At 43.6% G+C, this 22,872-nt stretch overlaps 1 protein-coding gene across 1 annotated transcript; it reads right to left on the reverse strand.

Annotated features, from left to right (window-relative positions):
* Positions 1-146: 146 nt before the first annotated feature.
* On the reverse strand, positions 147-16,711 carry LOC142055656 (syntabulin-like). The gene is given in 8 exon segments (XM_075089773.1): positions 147-178; positions 9,058-9,348; positions 9,351-9,408; positions 9,410-10,058; positions 11,282-11,431; positions 12,426-12,629; positions 15,273-15,372; positions 16,705-16,711. Coding segments are annotated over 8 exon segments (1,491 nt in total).
* Between the last annotated feature and the right edge of the window lie 6,161 nt (positions 16,712-22,872).

Raw genomic sequence — 22,872 nt, forward strand, 5'->3', positions numbered from 1 at the left:
AGGCAATCTGGGTTTACAGTTTCTCTTGCAGTATATATCTGTGGTGTAATTAACTTCTGACATTTAACATTTCGGCATAGTACTTGGCAGGCCTGCCTCTGTTCTCAGGAGACTGTAGTAAGGAACTGATCTGTAGTCTCTTAATGCTAGAAGACTGCCTCTTGGTCTACAAAATGATCTGAAGATTTCAGACAGCTAAATGGGGGACAAAGTCTCCCCAAACCCTCCGGAGTGTTAATGCTGACTGTACTCCAGCAGTGCTTATTGAGAATGAAATCCATGTGCAGAAAAAGTAAGGATCTCCCTTAGCTGCCTGTGTCTGGGTACCTATTGGTGCTCAGTTAATATCTGGAAGTGTCTTAGACTGGAATCATTTTTGTGTAGAAATGGAGGGCTGTGTTCCGTTAAGTAACAGGGAAGACTATATCCTGTGACCTTTTCTCTGGTGGCTTGGTATTTATGTGTAGCAGTTGAAATAAGCCCAATATGGCTTCCTGGAAACCAAAGCATTCTGGAAGACAGTGCTGAGCAGTAGGCTACTAGTGCCTGCAAAGTTCCTGTAGTCTCTTTTTCCCCACTCCCCAGCAGATTCTGGGCTGAGATGCACCCAAATTTTCCAGGCAGTGATCAACATAGTGGACGATAAAATGGATTTTCCTTTAAACTGGATTTTCAGTTAATTGAATTTAGTTAGAACTTGGTTGCTTCTGCAAATTGTAGATACCTATCTGCACCTTTAGACTTTCTAAATGCCAACGAATTTATTTTTTTTCCCAACAGGAACAGTCAAGCTAAATGCTCTTTGGCTGAATAAGCAGCACTGTATAAAATGTCTCGTGTGTGAAAATGTTTTTTGTGCATTTATAATCGTGTTGACGTAAAAGAATAGTATGAAGTCGTTCTTCTTACAGTTATTCAGTAGGTCTACAGTAAGTAAAAACACGCTGGAATAAGAAGGTCTGCTAAGAGTGTGCTAACAGTGATTATAATTAGTGTTCTGTTAACCAATGAGTTGGGTTTTTCCGGGCATAAATTGTGTTAGGAATGCAAAGCAAGGCTGACATCAGGAATGAATACTTCCCTGGTTTAAACAGCTTGCATCATTCCATCCAAACTCTGCTCAAATTCTTGCTTTGGAACCCAGAAAGAATGAGTCACATGTGGCTGTAGTTCATCATAGGTGCCTCTTTATTGAGAAACGAAACCTTTTCTGAGCCTGAAAGGTCGTAGCTTTATGTTGAATACGCATAGGAAGTTTGGAATAGAGATCAATGTTTGGAATAATGACCAAGTAAAAGAGTAGTGAAAAGGTAATCACTTTGTGGTTGTATTTATTGCTTGTATTTATTTTTCAGTGACTTCAGTTCCTCTGTCTGAGGTAATGTGAAGGTCTCCTCTCATTTGGATGCTACTGGAGTCCAATAAAATTACTCAGCCAGCGGAGTGCATGGAAACCACCTCTCTGTGCAGAGGAGTTGTGTGTTGTGCAGTTTATAGGGTGGGGCAGAAACATGATCTGCTGTGACTGTCCTCGCTTCAGAATTGCAAATGAATAGCAGCACTGCTTAATGCCTCATGTGGCTTTTTGGAATACCGCTGCCTTTACATGCAGGCTAGTGCGCATATACCGTCTTCCTTTCTGCATCAGTTCAGAGGTGCAGGGAACATACAAAAATCTGCTACTGTAAAGTGGCAAACATTATTTCTCTGCATATGCTAGACTGACAGCACTGTCACCTACCTGGCCTTCTGGTGGAATGTACAACAGTGGGACATCACCTCAAAAACACCGTTGGGAATTCCGTTAACTTGGGAGGTAGTTCCTGATGCAAATTACTAATTTCATTCTTCCATGACAGACAGCAGAGCAGCTTAACAGAGCATAGGGAAACTTCTGGCCATTAATAATCAATGAAGGGAAACCGTGAAGGTACTGAATAAGTGTAGTCCCTCTCCTGTCCTGCCCAGTCCAAAGATAATATGAAGCCTTTGTACCTCAAATACTTCTAAGTTTTGTGTGCCCAGTTTGTCCATAGTTGGCATCTACCAGACACGGCTGCATCCAATGATGACAGCTTTTAATTCTCTGCATTTTACACACTTATGTGGATGCGCACGGGTAGTTTAGGCATGTTGAAAGTTAACTCCTTACGGCCTTGTCAATGAGAATTCTTGATTCTCTTTTAATAAGCACATCTCTATTCTTACCGAATCTGTGTTAAATTTCACCTTTTCAAACTAATGAAGCTTCATTTTTATTTTTAAGTCCTCTTGCAAGCAGCTTGACAGATTTTTCTAATCTAATAAACTGAATGCGAAGCGGCAGCGACCTCCTAACATCGTTCTGTTACTACTTATGCAATCGAGGAGAGAGCTGCAACGTGCCACTTGGAGTATGGATCCAGTTGTTGCCCCGGCGCCACTCAGTGATGTGTTCTAGCTGAAGTGGGGAATAAAACAAGTGGATTTGGGGGTTACTTTTTTCCTTTGCTCTAGTCAGCCATGTATTTGTTGAAATTAGAAACCTATTTCTGTCGACAGATTCTCTGAGCTAGCAGGTAATGATGTCTGGGGTTTTATAGCAGTGATAAGAAATAATGCTAAAAGGATACACAACTGTAGACTTTAATTTTTTTTTCCTTAAAGGCTATTGTTTCTATCTGTACTGAGCAATAGAATACAACACAGATGCTGAATACATGAAAAGGAACATTAGAAGTTGTCATCTCATCTGATCATGAAGAAAATGTTTGTAGTACTTGCATTACAAAGAGGATAGCTTCTGATGCCTCTGCTGAGGGGAAGGAGGGACACAAGCCAATGTCCTAGGCAAGTCAAATTGTTCTGGTCTGATTTTGAAAAAGACAGCTAGTATTGTTGCTTGAAGCATTAGATTTGTCTAAATAGCTCTGGGCCTTACAACTGTCCTACGTTCTCCCTGACACACTGAATCCTTGAGAACTGAGTGGCTTTTAGATTGCAAAATATTTGGGCAAATTCTTAATTATAACCCATTTCTGACAGGAACTTAAAGTATGCTGAAAATTGGACTCGTGTTCTTTAGCAGTTCACATTTTCTTTAATTGCAGACAACAACAGGTAGCAGAAAGGGAGAAAAATAAAAGAGAAGCAGCGCAGCAACGAAAGAAAATGGGGGAAGAAGCCCAAAGGCTAATGAAAGAAGAAGAAAACAAAACTGATGTAGAAGTGTCCGGACACAAGCCAGGCATCAGTGGCACAGTGCCAATGAAAAAGAGAATTTCAGCTCTACAACATACATATTGGTATTGATTTAAGTATTTCTAGGGCTTCAGAGTTTCTAGGACTCCAACCGTTTGGTTTCAGTACATTCTTCAGGGCATCTTGGAAGGCAGGGTTCTCTCCGAATATCTTCAACGACTAGTAGGTGGTTATTAAAGGAGAAAAAAAGCCCACAGAAAATCATGCCTTGATGGAATGAAGTTTCCTGCAATAGTCCTATTCCAGCACCCTTCTTTGCAGCAAAAGTGATTGAGCAAGGATGTTGACTGAAAGACATCCTTAATGAATAGTTCAAGCCTAGAGAAAAGAATGGAAATACCTAAGAGTGTGGTAAATCTCCTGTATTGTCTGTGCTTACCCGAAACATGTAATTAAACAGTTTTAAAGAACCCTTTGCTTCCTGCCTGATCGAGAATGTCTGCTTTTGCCTTTCCATAAAGGTATTTATAAATGTTTCACATTTTTCCATGGGAGATAATATTGACGCGTGCAGAAGAAAATTACTTGTTAAAGGTGACCCACGACTCTCAACGTACTCCTGGTAGAGTACGCTCTGGTAGAGCACAAGTTGCAGCTGAACACAAAAGTGGATTTCTTGTCACTTTGTCACTTGCAGCCCCTGTGCTACCATGCCCCTTTACAACACTACAGTGGTTAACAGCAGGGGCATCGCTACACAGCAGTGGTGCGTGCTGCTCCTTTCTTATGAAGGCTAATGTTGTGAACGTAGGGGAGCAATTCAATTGCTTACTTGTATTGGTAAATTTGTATTTCTAGCAGAAATTCTTCTACTTCCTACATTAAGGGGAAAAAAAAGTCTCACGCTGTATACTTGTTGCATAGGTAGTACAACTGAAAAAAAGGTGTCCTCCTGTGAATACATCTAAGTGTGAAAATTCTCAGTTCAGTTAACAGCACTTCTCAGGTTCCATTTTTGTACACTTACTGTATGTATTTACAGTGGGATTCCTGTCAGAAAAGCGTGCAAGGTAAATAGGCAGTAGAAGACAACAGTAGTTTAATGAAGAAGAAAAGTTAATGTCTGCTGGAGGGCAAGGTGTGTGGGAGGAGGAGGGTCCATGTGGTTATTAGGTGCAGCTCAGAACTTCAGTGAATACCTCCTGCATCTTCTGCTGTGCGGATGCTATTATCCCTGAATTCATGGGCTGTCTTGTGGCAGATGAGTGAGGACAGCAAATCCTGTGCCTGAGACGGGTTCCCTGTGTATCCAGGGTCCTGTGAAGTTGTAACAGAATGGGAAGGGGCGGGGGGACTAGATCACCTCTGCCTCGAAAAATAGAATTTTTAACTAAGTTGTAAGACACAAGTTCTGCTTAAAAGAGAAGTACTTGAGAAAGTAAAGACAGTAAGACTTACTCTGAATGGCCTTTGTCATGGAGAAAAGTTTTAAAAAATATTTAGTATGCTTGTCATGCTGCTTAAAACCTTGCACAGACCAACTGATTTGACAGCAATTTTTAGACATTAAAGAAGTCATTGAGAAATGTGAAATTTTAAAATACCTTTTAGAAAGCAACAATATGCACTTTTGTGTGTATCTTCTGCGCAAGTGTTCTGGCTGGAGTAGAATCGATGACGACAGTCTGTCCAGACTGAACAGCAGTATGGCAAGCAAATCTGCTCCTAGTACACACCTCTAAAGTATCTGATGGTGGATTGGAGATAAGAAGAAAGTCTGTGAATAAGCTTTAATAGCAATCCGCGTCTGTCCTTTTAACCACACCGATGAAGCAAGGAGGCACATGTCGTAATTCTTTCCCTATTGCTGACACAGGGCAGGGAAACCTAATACCTGTTGCCTAGTTTAGGTTGGAAGCGACATCGCATCTTTCTAAAAAAATTAGTTTAGTGCTTACTATTGCTATTTTTGAGACAATGTAAAATAGGTGCAACTAGATGTTATTTATTAAAAATAACAAAACATTGGCTAGTTAAGAAGTTAGAAACAAAGCCCCTGACTGCGTCATGAGAATGCTCGTGTTTTTTGAGCCTTCAGCCGTTTTAAAAACGATTAGGTGCTGCCACCTCCTGCACATCAGCCCTCCTGCGTTGCTTTGCCCTCTCCTGCTGCGTACTCACACTGTTTTGCTGTTCTTCCCTCCATTTCCCTGCCTGTACTTGAGCACAACTGCTCTAGGAATTGCTCCCATCTACTCTACCAAGTCCTGACATAATGCCAGAAAGGGTACAGTGCTCTCGTAGGTAGCAGTCTGTATGTCAAAACAGCATGCATTGGTTTCATATGTTTTCCTGCGCTATAGTTGCTTGTGTCTGCAATGCCCCATGTTCATTTGTCTGAAGGGTTTTGGAGGAAAATGCTCCCCTGTTCTGCTCATGTAGGACATAAATAAAACAGTGGTTCAATTTTAGCGCATTTCTAGCGGTTGGGATTTAGGTGAGGTAGTTGATTTGGGGGGGGAAAGAAGGCAAAATGAAGAAGGGATCAGAAGTGAAGAAGAGCCTTGTGAGTGGGTGGACCTAAGTAAGCATGCAGGTGAATCTCTGGTGAGGCGGTGGGCAGTGCCTGTGCCTCGGTGTTTTCAGCAGCTGAGAGGCATGTTGGGTACCTCTTCAGCTGAATATTAAAGAAAGGCTTCTTTGAGCCTGGATTAGAAAGAGAAATAGAGAAATGCATAATGGGATTATCAATAGGTGTTGCTTCAACCAGGGAAGGAGCCGCCTTGGTTCCTATGCTACCCTGTAAGCATGAATTCAAGCAGCCACCTGCTACCTGACCCTTAACCTATGCCCTGCTTGTCCTCCCCACCTGCACACTTTGAGGCAAGACTTCAATTCTTGCCTCAGTATGGTATGAACAATTTCTCAACTCAGAAAAAGGAGGAGGTTTTATTGAACTCTTTGGAGGCTAATGGTCCTCCCCTAGCTGCTCCATACAGCAGCAGCAGGATCCAGGTGAATCATGACTAAGAGTAAAGCCAAATATTAGATGGGGAAAAATCAAGGTGGTACATTTGTCACAACAACTGGGATATCCTCTGTGGATCGGGGAGCAAAGGCCAGTCCCACAAAGTCTGGGACTGGAGCATTTATCGTGGTACTTCAGGCCTCTTCTTTCAAAGGGTACCTTGAGCTGTCTACATGCTTGCAGGATGGAGGAGGAAAGGTGGCAGCTTGGAAGCGAGCTGTATTTCAGGTAGAGATCAGAGCACGGACTTCTATCAGGAATGTGACGGGAACTCTCTTGCTGAGCATAGTTAAATAACTTATGAGAGTTGAGCGGACAGAAGATTTTTAAGGGCAAGAAGCAATTTTGACGTTATTCTGGTGTTAGCGCCTTGTGTCTTAAACATGGACCACGTCCAAAACATGGTTTGAAATGAGTTCAGCCTATTGACATTTTAAATGTAAGTGTAGGTTCATACTGCTTTGTTGCCTGCTTGCTGCAAAAGACACCCACGTAGTCACAGGTGAATCTCTCTCCTAGAACTGAAGATCTAAACTAGTCCTCTAAACTATGCTCCATTTCACCACCGCTCAAAGCAAAGATCACTTAAACAATAGTGGCTGTTAAAGAGAAACCCAAAATTGTGATAAAGATGGTAAAATCCCATATAAAATATTGCGCTCTCAGCCTTGAACAGACATGCTTTGAAGTAGCAATAAGGCATGTTGTGTCATGTGTTCCAGTCCCATCCCCTCCACCCGCCAACCTATTAATTTTGGCCCTTGTGCCCAGGTACTTAAAAGAAAAGCTTTTGAAAGTGACTTTGCAGCAAATATGTATTGCAGTAGTGTCATAAGGCAAGTCAAGTGGCCTGCAGGAACCCAACAAGGTAGGTGAGCGTGGAAGAGGAAGTTGCTGGCAGAGGAAGCAAGACGCTCTCATGTTCTCATCTTTGTGAACTCTTGGAGCCTGTGTTACATCAACATGCCTGTTCGATTTCTCTTCCTTAGTGAAATGCTTAATGAACACTAGGGAATCTGTTGCAAACACAAGTAATTCAGAACCCAGGCATTACAAGGATGCAAAAGGTCTCTGAATTGCCTCTGTAAGCATCGGTGCATGTCACCCTCTTGAGTGTTGCAAATGCTCCCCACATGCTGGCCAACTATTCCTCCTTCCTTGTGGCTAATAACTCCATTCTTCCCCAAAGCGGCAGGGCAGTGCATGGCGTTGTCTGGCTTCACTAGGCTTCTTCTGCTCTGGGTTGCACAGAGAAATATTACACTTGCTTTGCTGGAGGGGAGAACAGGAAGCCAGTGAGGTTTAACCGGCCAGAGGTGTTGTTGAAAGGTTGGGTGGAGGCAGGCAAACACCGCTATGTCGCCTGTTGGTTAGCATTGCCCTCCTCTGAACTATGCACGGATTTCAAGTTTTGGACAGGAAGAATTTCTGGTTTGATGGTCACAGTGGCATCTCGGTGGGCACACTGAGATTGCATGGCTCTCAGATTAATTAAACAAGGTATTCTGGACTTCTGTTAAATGCCGGGAAGACTGACACTCTCCTGGCAGCACAGAAATGAGCAGTTACAAGCTTCTGGAAGATTGCATTGAATTAAAGATTAGGCACTTGCATTTGTTAGCTCAGCATGGGTGCAGTCATGCAGGTGGCATGTGTGTCCACGGACCAGCTGGAGCCTTTTTCTCTGCCTGAGTGCTTATGCTTGGAGCTGTAATGAAGTTTTTCTCAGCAGAATTCTCTTCTTTGGGTCCTGATGGTTCCTTATGCCCTGATACAGTGCCTCCGCCAGCTCTGCCTGTGCCCAATAGCTCAGCTGAGACCGGCTATTTTATATGGCTTTGCTACAATAAAACACTCACACATTTACCATTTCTAACAGGCTTCATTGAACTTGTGATTATAAAGGTAATTTACAATGAAACAATTAAATAAACAATAAGCTAAAGCACAATACATTTCAAAGGGCTCATATGACTACAACATTCCAACACATTAAAACTTTAAAACAACATTAACACTCAAATTGTACCTACACCTATACTTATCTTTCTAACACGTTTCAAGACTCTCAACAAAGTACCTTTTTGGTTACAGTCCCTGTAAACACACAAGACCAGTGAAACACTCAAGCAATTGTACAACTGAGAAGAACACTACACAAGACAGGAACAAACAATGTGCTGGAAATTGCCTGGGGAATAGGGGGTTTACCTCTAAATTGAACTGACTCTTTGGACAACGAATGGATAACACTAGCATGCTCTCTGGAATACATGTGTGACATCCTTAGCGGGAACAAGCCTCCGTGTCACTCAACACTGTAATTTCACAAAAGTTTTAGGTTAGTGCTGCCTAAAGAAATAGCCCACCTTTCTCTGGCCGTTTGCTCCCGTGCACGTCTCACGCTACTCTTGAGCCAGTGCAAAGTGCTGGTATATTTGCCCAGTGAAGCAGCCAGGGAAACTCATTGAGCTTAACAAACAACAAATTAACATTCAGCAAACAAACATGAAAGAGAACTCACTGTATTCTCCTTGATCTCCCTGGTCATGGTCACTGTGCAGATATGTTGGCACCAGAAAGACACCAGCGCGGTGGGGTGGGGGGGTGGGGAACATGGTGACTGGGAGCAGGAGGACTATTTCTGTAGGCAGCAGTACTCTCAAAAAACACCAGTTACAAACATCCTGTAGAAAGGCTTTACCTTTTCCATTCTGAAACAAGTAACATGTTTTCAAACCAATTTATAGGGCAAATCAAATAGTCAAGAGCAAAACGGTGGACTAGGACAGAACTGCAAAACAATGGTCTAGTACTGTAAATGAGATCTGTTCCTGCTCCATGAGTACTGAAAGGCCGCATGATAGTTGGTACAACAGGGGCTGCTACAGCCAGATCGCTGGCGAGTCTGCTGCTCCAGTATCTCTTCTTTATTCCTGTCTGAGAAACAGTATTGACGTACCCAAAGACTTCATCATCATGAGGTTCTGTAAAATCAAGTTCTTTCACAAAATGGTTTTCATTAACTCCGTGCTCCACCTTCCTGCATGGAGGTGTCACAGGAGACAAAAGGATGGTCGAGTTTGGCTCACCTGGAGTTAAGTCCACTACGATACCAGAATCACTGAGGCTTTCAAGAGAAATTGACCCAATTCCTTCAGTGAAGAAGGCAGGCTTAGAGGACAGGCATCTTGAGCTCTGAGCTCTGAACATGTTTTGAATGAACTGCTCCCCTTCTAGGCTATATGGCACCACATCAGTCTGGATGGTCTGCTCCACCATCATGTTTCTGACTTTCTCCTCCTCCTCCTGGGAAAAAGTTAGTTTTTCATCCAGAACATTTTCAAGCATCTCTTGATTCACAGTAGAATTGGAGGGAGCTGGCTCACTCAACTCAGGGGTTGTGGTGGTCAAACTCTCTTCAAATAAATCAGTCCCGTTAGCTGTGTCCTCATGAAGAAACAGCCCACTATCTGCCAGCTCCTCCAGAGCTTGGTCCTCTGTGGTGGGGCTGTCTGGCATCGTGGTACACAACGGCTTCCCCTCAGAGTCACATGTGTACTCCGGGCGCTGCTCATCTCTCACAGAGCTCTTCAGGGCCATCTCCATGCTCGACACCAAAGATTCCAGTTTCTTGTTCTCAATGCTTATTTCTAGGAAGTATTTCTGAAATTTTTTGTCTTTCTCAGCCAAGCTGTTCTTCATGCTCTCAATAACTTGCTTGAGTTCTTTAATTTCCCTCCTTGCTTCCAAGAGGCTCAGCTCCATCTCCACATGATTACACTCGTCTTCGATCCAGTCTTCCTTCATACGTTCCACCTGAGCTTTGAGCTTTTCGATTTCTCTTTCCCTGGAGCAAAATAAAAATATCGTAACACTTCTGGTGACTGCCTAGTTAAAGAGTCAACGTGAGGCTCCACCTCACTGGGGTGGCTATGCTGCAAAGATGCTCCAAGGAAGAAGCAAATTCCTCCATGCATCGTTTGCTGCCACCTCTGGGAGAACTGGCAGAGATGTCAGCTGGCTGCCAAGACACACTGGCTGATTCCTAGCTGGAGTCACCAACCTTGCCACACAGCCAGCAGCCTTGTGGGCTATGCTGTGATCCTGGACACTTTGAGGTGAAAGTGGTGGCCTCTGGGTTAGGTCCAACCAGTACAGCGCTTAACATCTCATCTACTGCCTCACCCTGGAGGAAATGACAAACAGCTGCCTGGATGTGTCCCCTGTGCCTGCCAGCAGCTCGTCACGTATAGCCAGAGCCAACAGTGGCCTCAGACAGCAGGATGGCTCAGGGCTGCAGGCACCTGGCTTGCTTTGCACCCGGCTTGCTTTGCACCCCCCCAGCTCAGCATGGATCCAGAGGCTTCTGCCTTCACTTGCAAGCAAGTGGGGAGAAGGGCGCCCTGCGTGAGATCCAGCCCTCACAGGTACAGATGTTGGGCCACCCAAAGCAGGACCAAGGGGTCCCTGGGACTCTACCTTGGGGCTCCATTCAAACAACCCGTTGTGCCCGCTTGGGTTGTGTGTGCTGGAAAGCCAGTTCTCAGAGCACAGCTTTAATAAAAGAGAGAACATCTGTTGCTGTGTAATGTACATTGTTGCTTCTTCGCTTAGCATCCATACAAAGTGCTATTGCAAAAAAGTCCATATCTAAGCAACAAAACCACAAGCGGGCACACTAGTTTGTGTCAGAGCTTTTCTTTCATTAGGGGAAAAGGGGGACATTTGTCGTCATATTTTCTGAGTGAGGTGGAACTTTTTTTATGTATAAAAGGTGTCAGTGCTAAAGTAGGCTGGTGAAGAACTATCCTTTGAAAGTCTTCTATCGGGAAAGTTCAAAAAAAGGGAAAAAGAGACAGCCATATTTGTAATGAAAGTGCACGGTACATATTCACTGAGCACACAATGAAACCTTAAATACCTGAGAACAACCTAATCAGCCCGATCATATTTCAAATCTCTTAATGAAAACTTTACATGGTCAAGAAAAGAGTACAAATGATCAGGACTCCCATCCCTTAATGCTCCTGAATAAATCTTGTCCAGTCTTATTTCTGAAGTGAAATATACCTTTCTGTAACTTTGCACTCGGATTCCTTCAGCTTTTTTTTCAAATGCCGTATTGTAACTTCTTTCTGCTGCAGAGGAGTCAAATACCGCTCCGGATTTTCTGGCTTAGTGCTGCAATTGTGACCACAAGAAATAGATTTCCCTGATCGCCTGAAAAGAAAAAAACCATCACACCATCACATAACATCACTCCTACAGTTCTTCAGTCCTGGCAAAAAGGAACACATCCCATAGACTGATATGGCGCTTGACTCATTTTGGGCTCCTCAGTGTCCACACAAGTGACTCCCTCTGGCAAATCAAAGTACTTGAGAAAATGGCTGATTTGTGGCTATAGTACAAAATTTACTATTTATCATACTTGTTTTCAGTGCCATTACCTCAAATGAGACATTTAACTTTAAAACACCTAGCCATCTCCTCACCCAAAACGGTGCCCAAGAGCAGGCAGCTGGGCCATTGGCAAGGGCACCCAGCTGCAGACACAGCCAGGTAAGGAAGCGTACAGACTGAGTTCAGCTCCACATGTGAGTTAAGAAGCTGAGCACCCTGAAACCTACATTAATCCTGTCTAGCTTTAGGTGTGTATCTGACATGCTTGGCTGTTGAGTTGCCTGGGGTGGGAGGAAAGAGAGAGAAAGGGAGGGAGAGAAACAACCAATTTCTTCTCTGCAATACGTGTCGCACGCTCCCGCAGGTATTAGTTTTCTTCCCTGTAGAGGAAACTGCACACAGAGGTACCTAAGGCCGGGCAGGGTGAATTTTCACCCGAGCATACAATATTTTCTATACAACCCCACCCAACTCTCTCCAAAGGAGAAAGGACCTTTCTGTGAAAGAACCAGGAAAGCCACATGAGAACTGACAGCATAAAACCACGGAAAGGAGCCTGCCTTGGAGTGAAAACCAGCTACAAAGTGCTTTGACTAAAAGTAACCTTGAATTTTACAGTACTGAAACAGTAAAACTTTTACATGGGATAGAGCACACTGTTGATTGTCGAGCCACCAATATGAAGAGTCACACCCATGCTGAGGAGCAACACGACCCCTTTGGCAAGCCAGACAACCAGCTGATGCCCCATTTGAGTGCAGAGAAGGTAAGTCAGTGTGCTGAACACCAGGATGCTGAAATAAAGACTTGCCTCGTCACTTGGCTGCTGTCACTTCCTTTGTTTGAGCCTGAGTTGCTTCTGCTGGCTAAAGAAGCCCCATAATTCTGACGGGTGTTCGCAGGACTCGGCTGGTTTTTGCTCAGTGTTGACAAAGGGGCCTTTTCACGGGAAGCAGGTGGGCTGGGTCTGGACTTGTTGGATAAGGATCCATTATTCTGACCATGAAGGCCACAACTGGAGGAGAACCAACATGGTTAAAGCATACTGGATTATCTTTATCACACAACTCATTATGTGTCTTATTTCATGCACAAAGTTGTCTACACACTAAAACAGGTAGATAACTGTGAGTGGCCGGGAAGAAAGTCCTGAAGTCATCAGCCACTGCACACTCTTTCACTGACTGTGGGGCTCTCAGTCTGAATTATGTGATCTAGGGAAACGGTGGCCATTTTCACGTTTCTCTGTGGCTAGCACGGTCCCCACTGACTCCACCAGATCATCCACATTCCCTGAACCTCTGACTCCATTAAGTAATGAGAGGACTGCAGCCTGGGCTAGTGCCAAAAGAACCACGCTTCAGCCTTCCCTGGCCAGACCTGCAGAGAGATGCCTGCTCGTGGAGGTTTGCTCTAAGACTGCTTTCATGCTCCTTGGCAAGCAGCCTGAGGGATCACAGTGTGTGATGAAAACAGATTTGTTTGAGCCACTGTTCCTTTCTCTCTTTGGCATAGAGGGTGCTTCAGCTGCCACTGTCAACTATTCATAGAATCATAGAAGAGAACCATAGAATCATTAAGGTTGGAAAAGACCCCTAGGATCATCAAGTCCAACTGTCAACCCAACATCACCAAGTCTCCTAAACCATGCCCTGAGGTGCCACATCTACACATCTTTTAAGTACCTCCAGGAATGGCGACTCTACCACCTCCCTGGGCAGCCTGTTCCAATGCCTGACCATTCATTTGCTTAGATATAGTTCAAACCCTACTGTGAGCAGGCTGAAATAGTATTAAAATAGACAAAGAAAACCACAGATTTTTTTCTTCCTTCCTTCCTTCCTTCCAGTTTCCCTCATACGTATCTACCTTTCTTTTCCCACTCTTTATTAAATAACCTGACTGTCGACTGTGGGCTTGAAAGCAACTGGTATCTGTGCTGCTGGCAACTGCCAAAGGACTGAGGTGCTCTGAGCACAGCTTCCCAAGGTGGGTTCCTCGCTTGCTCACTTGGTTTGTCTTCCTGCACTGCTACACTGCTACCTACATCCTCTCATGGAATTTGTTCTTCTAAACTGTAATGAACGGGCTGGTTTCAGAAAAGAAAAAGGCAAATCCAGCCAACCAAAGAGGCTTGAACATAAAAATTTAAATACCACAGCACTATGAAGCAAGAACTCTCCTCAAGATTCCCTAACTTGGTTTCGTCCCTCCTCTGAAAATGGAACAGTTTATAAGGAAGGTGGCTGCTGCAAACCTTCATCACACTGCTGTGGTTTGGGTGATTTTATAATTATTTTACAATGAAGTGCTGGACTGTGGTTTGTGACAACACTGAGATTTTTCAGAGGAAGTTGAGTCAAACAGTTAAAAGAGAACATATCGCAAAGGAGACCTCTCCTTCCACTTCGTACAGTACAGCATCAACTCTTGGGTGAGGCAGAATTCACATAGACTGTGCGTAACGCAGCAATGCAATTGAAGGAGCATTATTACAGAGGACTTCTGTCTAATTAAGTGGGTCAGGATGCTCTAATTTAAAGTTACATTTAAATGCACAGAAATACATGCAATGATACAGAATCTTACTGCAAGTAAGGTGATTTTAGGGCTTCATATTATACTTAGTATTTTTCACACACACACACACACACACCCCCCTGTCCAGTACCTTTACCTGTTAGATTTAATCTAGAGAGTGCTTAGGTAATGTTTATTTTTCTAACAGTCTCATGACACAGATAGGAAACTGCTCATTAAGCATCATTCTACCGATCTCTGTGCACTGGGGCACACTCCGACCTCAGAGACATCTGTGTGACTTAAGCATAGAGGTATCCCACTGCCAGTCCCGGCCTGGCCTACCTGCCAGCACTTCCACAAAGGGCAGGAAACCCGTCCTGTCAATCTGAACTCTTTGCACCTACTCCAACAAATGTAACCAGCAGGGATTTTGTGGGTGGAGCACAATGTGCGCTGCTCCACCCAAATGTCCTCACCCTCGCATTCACAAGCTCTCTGGATTTGCACTTCACAAATGATAGGGAGAAATCTTACAGAAATCTTTCTTGAAAGATTTGTTTAGATAGATAACTGATTTATATTTTTTTTTTTTATTTGCATATAGTTTTAGTTACAGAAAGGTTGGGCAAGGGTGTTGAATACAAAAGCATCAAAGGCAATATTGTCTACTTCTTCCTACAAAAAATAAGGTCATGACCTGGAAAGGGACATGCCAAGCTGACAGTTTATTACAAAGAGAAAACAGTGATAAGACCAAAAGGTTAAGGTTAACTTCTTAGAGGTACTGCTGTTAAGCAACATATACCCAGTTGTCTCCTCCTCCACTCCAGCTGAAGTCTTTTCTGTCTTACCTGAGGGTATCTCCCATACTTGTTATGAACAAACAACAAAAAAAATACCTGTCGGCTGATCTGGCCTACTGACATGTTTTGGTCTCAAAAAATATAGCTTTTTTTTCCCCTTTCTCATATTACAGTTCTCATCAGCGTAAGTGCTGCCCAAGAGCATAGTGTTAGCCAAATTGTTTCAAAACTCACACTAGTGGTATTTTATGTATTAGCTGCAAGACCTTACATAGTAGTCTCTCTCTGCACTAGCAACTCTCTCACTCTTCAGGAAAAACTGCTTTGCTTACTTGTGAGAAAAAGACCTTTTGCTTCCAGCAGCCGACACACGGGCTTCAGGCACTGAGGTACAGCCTGTGTTGCTTGAAGAGCTAAAATTGGTTTTAATCCCTGGAAAAGAAAAGGGATGAGTAAAAACACAGTGGAAATCATAACTCAAAGGCTGTTTTAAAAATCACAATGAACAACAGGCATCATCCCTTTGCCCATCCTGTGTGAATTTTAGCAGTTGCGTGAATTTTCCAACATCCCTGATGTCAAGCACATGATTTGTTCTGGATTTGCAACATTTCTTCAGAAGTGGCACTTAAACAAGAGCAGAGAAAAACCATTTGGACACAAACCCCTCACACTAAAGAAGCCCTTTTAGGACACGGCTAGGAACATTTGTTGTGACAACCTGTTTGCTTTCTTACAGCCGTCAATACAAGAATCAGGCTGCTCACACAGCTCCTGCAGCAGCACACAACTGTAACTGCAGATTTCGCTTGCTTTAAACCATATGAAAAGACTACGCGCTGGGGGAAAAGCCGCTTCCGTTTTGGTTTCTGAGACGATGTGCACATACATGCGTATGTACATATAAATGTGTATAGGCTAATAGGGTATATGTGTCTGCGTATGTACACACATATGCAGGTTCTCGTGGCACACAGAAGGACAGTAAAGCAGTTCTAATAGCCTTAAATCAATCCAATAATCATGCACGGCTCTCAAGTGCTTCTGGGGTGTTAAGCCATCTACCTGATTTCTGACTTTCTATGGATCACAGCTTTTATTTCCCAAGCCCTGGCATGTACAGGGAAAACCGCTTTCATTTTGCTACAATCAGTAGTAGGTAGAGCTACTAAGAAAGTCTTATCACCTGGAAAAATACCCACCCTAAAGTTAGGATTTTTTTCAGTCTGTCACTCAAATGGCAGATGTCCAAAGCCATATCTGGGCCTTACACTGCAAAGCCACAATATTGTACGATGACTTTATTCTGAGGGAATGGAAATAACTTTCCAACATCCTTTAAACAGCTGGTCGGGGTGAGCATCTCTCACCTGAGAATTTCTGGGCGCCGTCTCACGCACAGACACCCCCAGCCAGCAGCTGCAGACTTTCCATGAACCCCATTTTTGCTATATTTTCCATGATGCATCTGCAGATACCATCATCCCCCACTGGGGTGGATAAACCTTCAGCTGCACAGTCTTTCTTAAATCCTTTGCAGAACTGATGGTGATGTGCACGGCTTGTACCCCAGTTGACTAGGTTTGTCGCTGTGACAATGTGATTGCGAAAGCTCACACATCTAAGTCCCAGAACAACCCACCTAAGCAGCATTAACCATGAAAGAGGCTGCCATTTCTCAAAAACCATTTCTTTTGTCTGAATTGGCTATAACACTTGTTTTGCCCTGATCTGAGACTCCCCTGACTAAGAGGATTGTCTTACCCAACATTTCCCACAAAGGATACCACATATTGAGTCATCAGCTTAAGCGGGATCTCAGTTGAAATTCATTCATACATATATTTCCATGCTGCAGCCACTCAGTGTCACAGTGCTGGCAGGCAAGACAACTTGGCACTATGCTCTGATGGAAACGCTCATGCCACGCGTAGTGGCATCCAACACTGAGAGGCCCGTCACTCTGGCCCCAGCCCACCTTGCAGCAGGCTACAAGCAGCAGCACACCCACTCCCTAGGAGCAGAGCTGTGCACCGCTCTGTGCAACGGGAAGAACAACACAGTGATGGCCAGCAAAGTACTGCAACGTTTTCCAGGATTGCTTCTTGCCTGCAAGACACTGGAGTGAAATAGTGCAGTATCAAGCGCTGTCCCTGCACTTTATTGCTCAGTGGGCAACGGCACTGAGCTAAGAGAGTGCTGCAAACAGCATCATGCTTTCTGCACTGCCTTTTAGCCTCCTTGCTGCCCTGACAGCACCACTACAGTCACCTAGCTCTAGCTGACATGGAGGGGAGAGGGGAGCCTGCAACCCCACGACTGCATGCTGTGCTGCCCATGACGAGGAGTGCAGGCAGTGCCAGCTGGCACAACCCAGGCAGAGGCAGAAAAGGCAGTGACGGTACGCCAGACGTGTGTGCACATCTGCCCCATGGGTTGGAGGACCACTGCTTAGGGAGCTAACACCGTCCTGCCACAGCACTGCAATTGGCTGGGCAAGGTAGAACAGCTTAGGTATACTTGGTCTGCCAGGACAGTATGCAACCACATCACATACGTACGTATGTATATGGAGCCAGTATATACATTTCTTACACAGATCCACACAATAACCATACACCACAAGCAATCTAGGAAAGAAAACCAGACTGCTCACATGCACGAACAAATGTAAGAAAAAGAAGCTGCACAGAAGTGATGAAGTCTTGCTTCAGCATTTCCGGCTTTTCTTCAGATAACACCCTTTAAAAAATGACCCATGTTGAGGGCAAAGGCTGCCAGCAGGGAATGTACTCAATTCACAGTGTCAAGCTCAGCTGACAGCGTGTTTTTGTTCCAGTCCCTGGCCTTTGACTTACTATGCGATTTACTATTACTATACATGAGACTCTTGCCTTGCACTTTGCTATAAATTTCACATCCAACAGTAACTGCGTAAATGCAGATATAATCCTGGGAGCAAGGATCAGGACTCTCCTCCACGTAGACTGCTCTATTCTTTGTGTGACAGAGAAGCTGTTCCCATGTGCTCTGCCGCTGCCCACGTCTGACAGATACCCTCTACTACCACGAGGTCTAAAGCCAGTGGAGGAAGCTGATGATGCTCTGTAGGTTGCAGTGGTTGAGAACTCTTGTGAGAGGTGTGGATTTGAACTCCTTCGGTCTAAGGAGGGCACTGAACTCAGATCTTTTCCCCGAGCTCTACTTGCTCAGCTGCCACACAAAACAGGGTGGGTGGTAGCACCAGTGCTGGCCGTAGTTCAAAGCAATGAAACGTGCTGGTTGCTGGCACTCACAGAGGTGGTCTGGCTCTGGTACAGAGGTTCAGAGTGAATGTGAGGCATGTGCATGGGCGCAAGCAGGGTACAAGTAGGTGGCCAAATCTGGGAGACGGGCACGCCTCTCTGGCCTCTCCTGTGGACTGGGAGAGGTACGTTCCTGCCTGGCATGCTCTCTGCTGTGAATCTTGGATTGTAGTACCTAACCACCCCCTCTTATTTTATATGCAGTTTAGTCATCAAGCTCAGACTTGCAAGTTGTGCTCCCAGAATGACAGTGAGAACCTGAGCACAGCAATGCCTGGCATCAGCATCCCCTCCCCTATCCCACTGCGCTGGCCAAAGAAGCTATCACTTATCACTCTTGGGTGGACATCTACCTGACTGCTTGCCTGTGCTCTCTCATCAGACAGATCTGTTAATCATGTTGCAGCTGATTGCACAGCGCAGTAACAGCTGATAAATTGGCAGCTGGCAAACATGCAGTCAGAGAAGACGTGGAGCAAAACTTTCAGTGTGGGTGACCATCAACCGTTCAAACCTGCTGGGTGAGGGGACTTCCAGCTCAATACCAGGCAGAAGACTTTGGGGAAGAACTTCAACGCAGATCCTGCTTCCCTGCATTTAGATCTAAACTTGATTTTACTTGATCCCCTCAATTCATACTGCTGGTTGTGTGACCTAAACTAATTATGTATCTTGATTTTTGCTCATCTAGTTCACCTACTTTTCTTACTTTGGAAGAAAGTTTGTTATCAAATAATCAAAATTTATCTCATTAAGCAGTTTTCCAATCTCATCTAAATACTATAGCTTTGGTAGTAATCTGAACTGCATTCATGCAAAGTATAAGCACTGCAGATCTCAAAATAAATATGGAATGTGGCTTGTGTATGCTGTGAAACCACAGTCAGTCAAGCTCATCTCTAAAAACAGTCACTACAAACTAATTACTGAGATTGGCTGAGAGCCATCATGTAGACTCTGCATATCACTGTATCCTGAGCCAGCATTTTTCTTCATTGTTTTTAATTCATGGATTTGCAGAGCAGCCACGAGCAGATGTTGGAACAGACAAAGAGCATTACAAGGTGGGTTTTTTTCCTGCTTTATATACCTTACAGAGATTCTTCGTACGGAAATTAGCCTGACCTAATTATTTTTTGTGATTCTATATGCAGTTTGAGCTCTTCTAACACCAATTTAGAACAGCTGCCAGCAATTTTCCCTTCTCATCCTGAAATGACCTTTGTTGGGGGAACACATGTTCACGGAGAAGAGAACAGTCTGGACAACTTATCTTTCTGTTCAAACCAAAAGGCTCTTTCGGTCAGAGATGGAAGGATGCTACTTTGCTACTCCAACCTCATTAGAAACATTGAGACTGGAGGTTCAAGAAATACCAATAGATGTATAACATGATACTCAACTTGTATATGACAGTTTTGGAAAAACCTCCGTGATGTGTAAATCCACCTACGGACAAGTCTTTAACAAGGAAGCATGTGGTGTCACCTCAGGAGTTTTCTCATATGCCTGGCAGTACTACCTGGTGTGCTTGAATAGAAATGAATAGGCTGGTCAGAAGTACTTTTAGAAGCTGGAAAACATAATCTTTGGCAGGGATGACTTAACAGGACACAGAAAGGGAGTGAACTCCGTCATAGACTAGGTCAACATCCCAGCCGTCCCGTTATGTTGGTGGCAGAAGTTTAACAAAGGGCTTTCAGAGGCCTCTTCAACACATCTCCTAAATCTGGGTCCAATGCACAAGGAGGAGAGAGGCTGGCTGGTGCACAGCAACAAACCCCGCAGGCATGCATTCACAGCAGCAAATGCTGCAGGTATGTGTCCACAGCATATATGCAAACGCACGAAATCACATGCTCAACCTGATTCAGCTGAAAGCTTTTGCACAATCACCCTTAATATAAGGCACATGGTTTTCATTCTAATGTGCATAAAACATTTTAAATCAGTTTTACATGTTTTCAACAGGGAAGAGAAAACCACCAGAATGAGAAACATATCTGAGAGGTAACTAACTAAGCAGCCCTGCAATCCCAGGATCAAAAGCAAAATTTGTCATAAAGCTAGTCAAACATTTACTGTAACGCACACCTTGAAATTATTACAAAAAACTAATAGAGATCAAGTGCCATCTACTGAAACGAACAGTAAAACCCTACCCAGTATATTGATTGGTTGCCTAAACTATATTTCTATAGTTATAAAGAAAGACAAGGTGGGTCTCAAAGCAATGAATGTCAAGTTACGACTGCTGTCATTTGCTTGTTTTTCCCCCCAGTAGCACTCTTAGCATTAAGGAACACTAAGGACAGACATGAAGCCTGTGCTTTTTCAGCCTATTAATCCTTGAGGGTTTGCGGTCACACCGTATTCTGCCAACTTGAACAAAGACTCACAGCGTGCCAGGTGCCCAGACTTCGAAAGTCAACAACTTCCTATTACTTACAGAATTTCAGAAGGGAGGAACAGACGACCTGTAATGAAATGCCTCAACATGGAAGCAAGACGAGGCTTGTAATCCAAATAAAATACAAAACAAACTGCAGAATTTTCATTTCCTTTAAACACAACTTACATAACAGTACACCTAAGATACGGTATTATAAGGTACATCTACTGTTTTGTTACAACACATTAAAAGTAATATATTTCAAGCTCCTTGGGGAAGCGATGTCCACCTTGCAGTGGCTGGAGCAGGATTTATGAAAGGATGCCAGGGCCCCAGCTCCACGGGGGGAATTTTGGAAGTAGCGCTCTCCCTATCTGCCACCTCACTTGAGAAATCCCGCTCTCAATCAGCAGAGTGTCTCAGCTATGTGAAACTCTTGTTTCTGGGCATGCCTAGAAGCAGGTCAGCTTTAAAAGAGCTCGGTGCCTGGCTCCTCTCCAAAGACCAGGGTGGGTGTTTCACACTACACAAAAGACATCAGGGTCCACACAAAAGCAGCCCAAGCAAAGCTCTCTTCTGCTCTCTGCTTTACTGGAGAAAGGATCCACCTGGGATTTGCAGGGCCAGATTTAGCTTTGAACTGGGAGGAGGCTGCACATCATCTCCCCATCACACCACCTGGGACACGCACTGCGTCCAGCTGTAAGAACCAGGGGAGGAGATGGGGTTCCTGTCCTCTCAGCTTATCAGGGCCTTCTCCAGCTCCTCCACAGATTCACCCAGTTTAGGGTGCCTGCACGTCTTTGTCACCCGTTGCTACATACATAGTGGAATCCAAACAGGCCTGAATTTCCCACAGCTCCCCTGCCTCCATCAGGAGACCCTGCCTAACCCCTGCAGCCAACACACCTGAGAAAAGTAAGTTCTACAATCTAGAGTTTTGGGCAAAGTTGGGCAACCTCTGTCCAGTTGCTCTATCAGATGCTGGGTTTTATTTTCTTTTCATAATTGTGGTTTATTTATTGGAACAGGGACTGGGCATGCATTTCCCCCTTCTTCCAGGCTCTTCCTAATCTCGGAATCATAACGACAGGTGAGGACCAAAAGAGATTGAAGGCATCTAAAACACAGCTTCCCCAGGATTTATATAGCTAGGTACGTAAAAGCAAGCAAATGTTCAAAATGCCACCGCTATCTGCAAGGTCCTGCTTAGTTGTTTATGGCTGAGTTTCCACTGTTGAGCCCATTAACCACCAACTTCCCCAATGTCCATATACCACAGTGAAACCAAATCAGTCAGATTTGCATGGCTAAGATAAAGACGTTCCCTTAGCTTTCTATGCCTGCATACAAATACAGATGTATAAACAGAAGGAATATAGAGACATATCCACTCAATACTGCTCAAAAAGAATTAAAAGATGTCACTCTAAAGCACACAAAAAAAAATTTCTGAGTGATTTGGTCACCAAAAAACAAAGTTCAGAGAGCAATGAAACTATTTCTGATTTTAATTCAAACATGGCCAGATAGTGGAAAAACAGAATTTTCTACTTTCTGTCTGAAATGATGCTTAAATTTTGAGAACTGTCAAATTCCTTTCTTCTTTTAAAAAAGGGGTACAAGTCTTTTGATATTTTTATTGCTTTAATTTAACTAATTCCTAATTAAAACTAAATCCTTTCTGTTTTTTAATTTTAAAAAAATTACATTTAAAAATTAAAATTAAATAAATTGATTTAATTAAATAAATTTAAAATATAAATTTTAAAATTTAAAAATAAATTTAAAATTTATTGAATTAAATTAAGTACATTAATTAAAGCCTTAAAATATCTCTAAGCATTCTAAATATTTTAGATTGAAGATTGTCTTTGTTCAGCCTGAGAGAAAGGCTTTCTTTAATGTTTTGATTTGGTCAACAACAATGATGACAGGATTACAGGGCACTGTTTATGAAGGAAGATTAAGGGAATACAATTTGTGTATTCTAATCAGTCTGGCAACACTCTATCATGGGGTGGAGGAATACAGCTGGAAAACTGTAAAGAAAACCATTGAACAGCAACACAGGATTCTGGCTATGATGCATGTTATGTCATGAAAAATTACTTTAAATAAAAACGGATGTTTGGTGGAAGTGCTCATAGTAGAATGTAGCTGGAGGATGTTCAGAATATTTTAACCAGGGCATCAGAAAACTATTTTCAACATTGGCATAAATAATACAGGTTG

This window comes from Phalacrocorax aristotelis, chromosome 3 (assembly GCF_949628215.1).
Source record: "Phalacrocorax aristotelis chromosome 3, bGulAri2.1, whole genome shotgun sequence".
In the NCBI taxonomy this organism is placed as follows: Eukaryota; Metazoa; Chordata; class Aves; order Suliformes; family Phalacrocoracidae; genus Phalacrocorax; species Phalacrocorax aristotelis.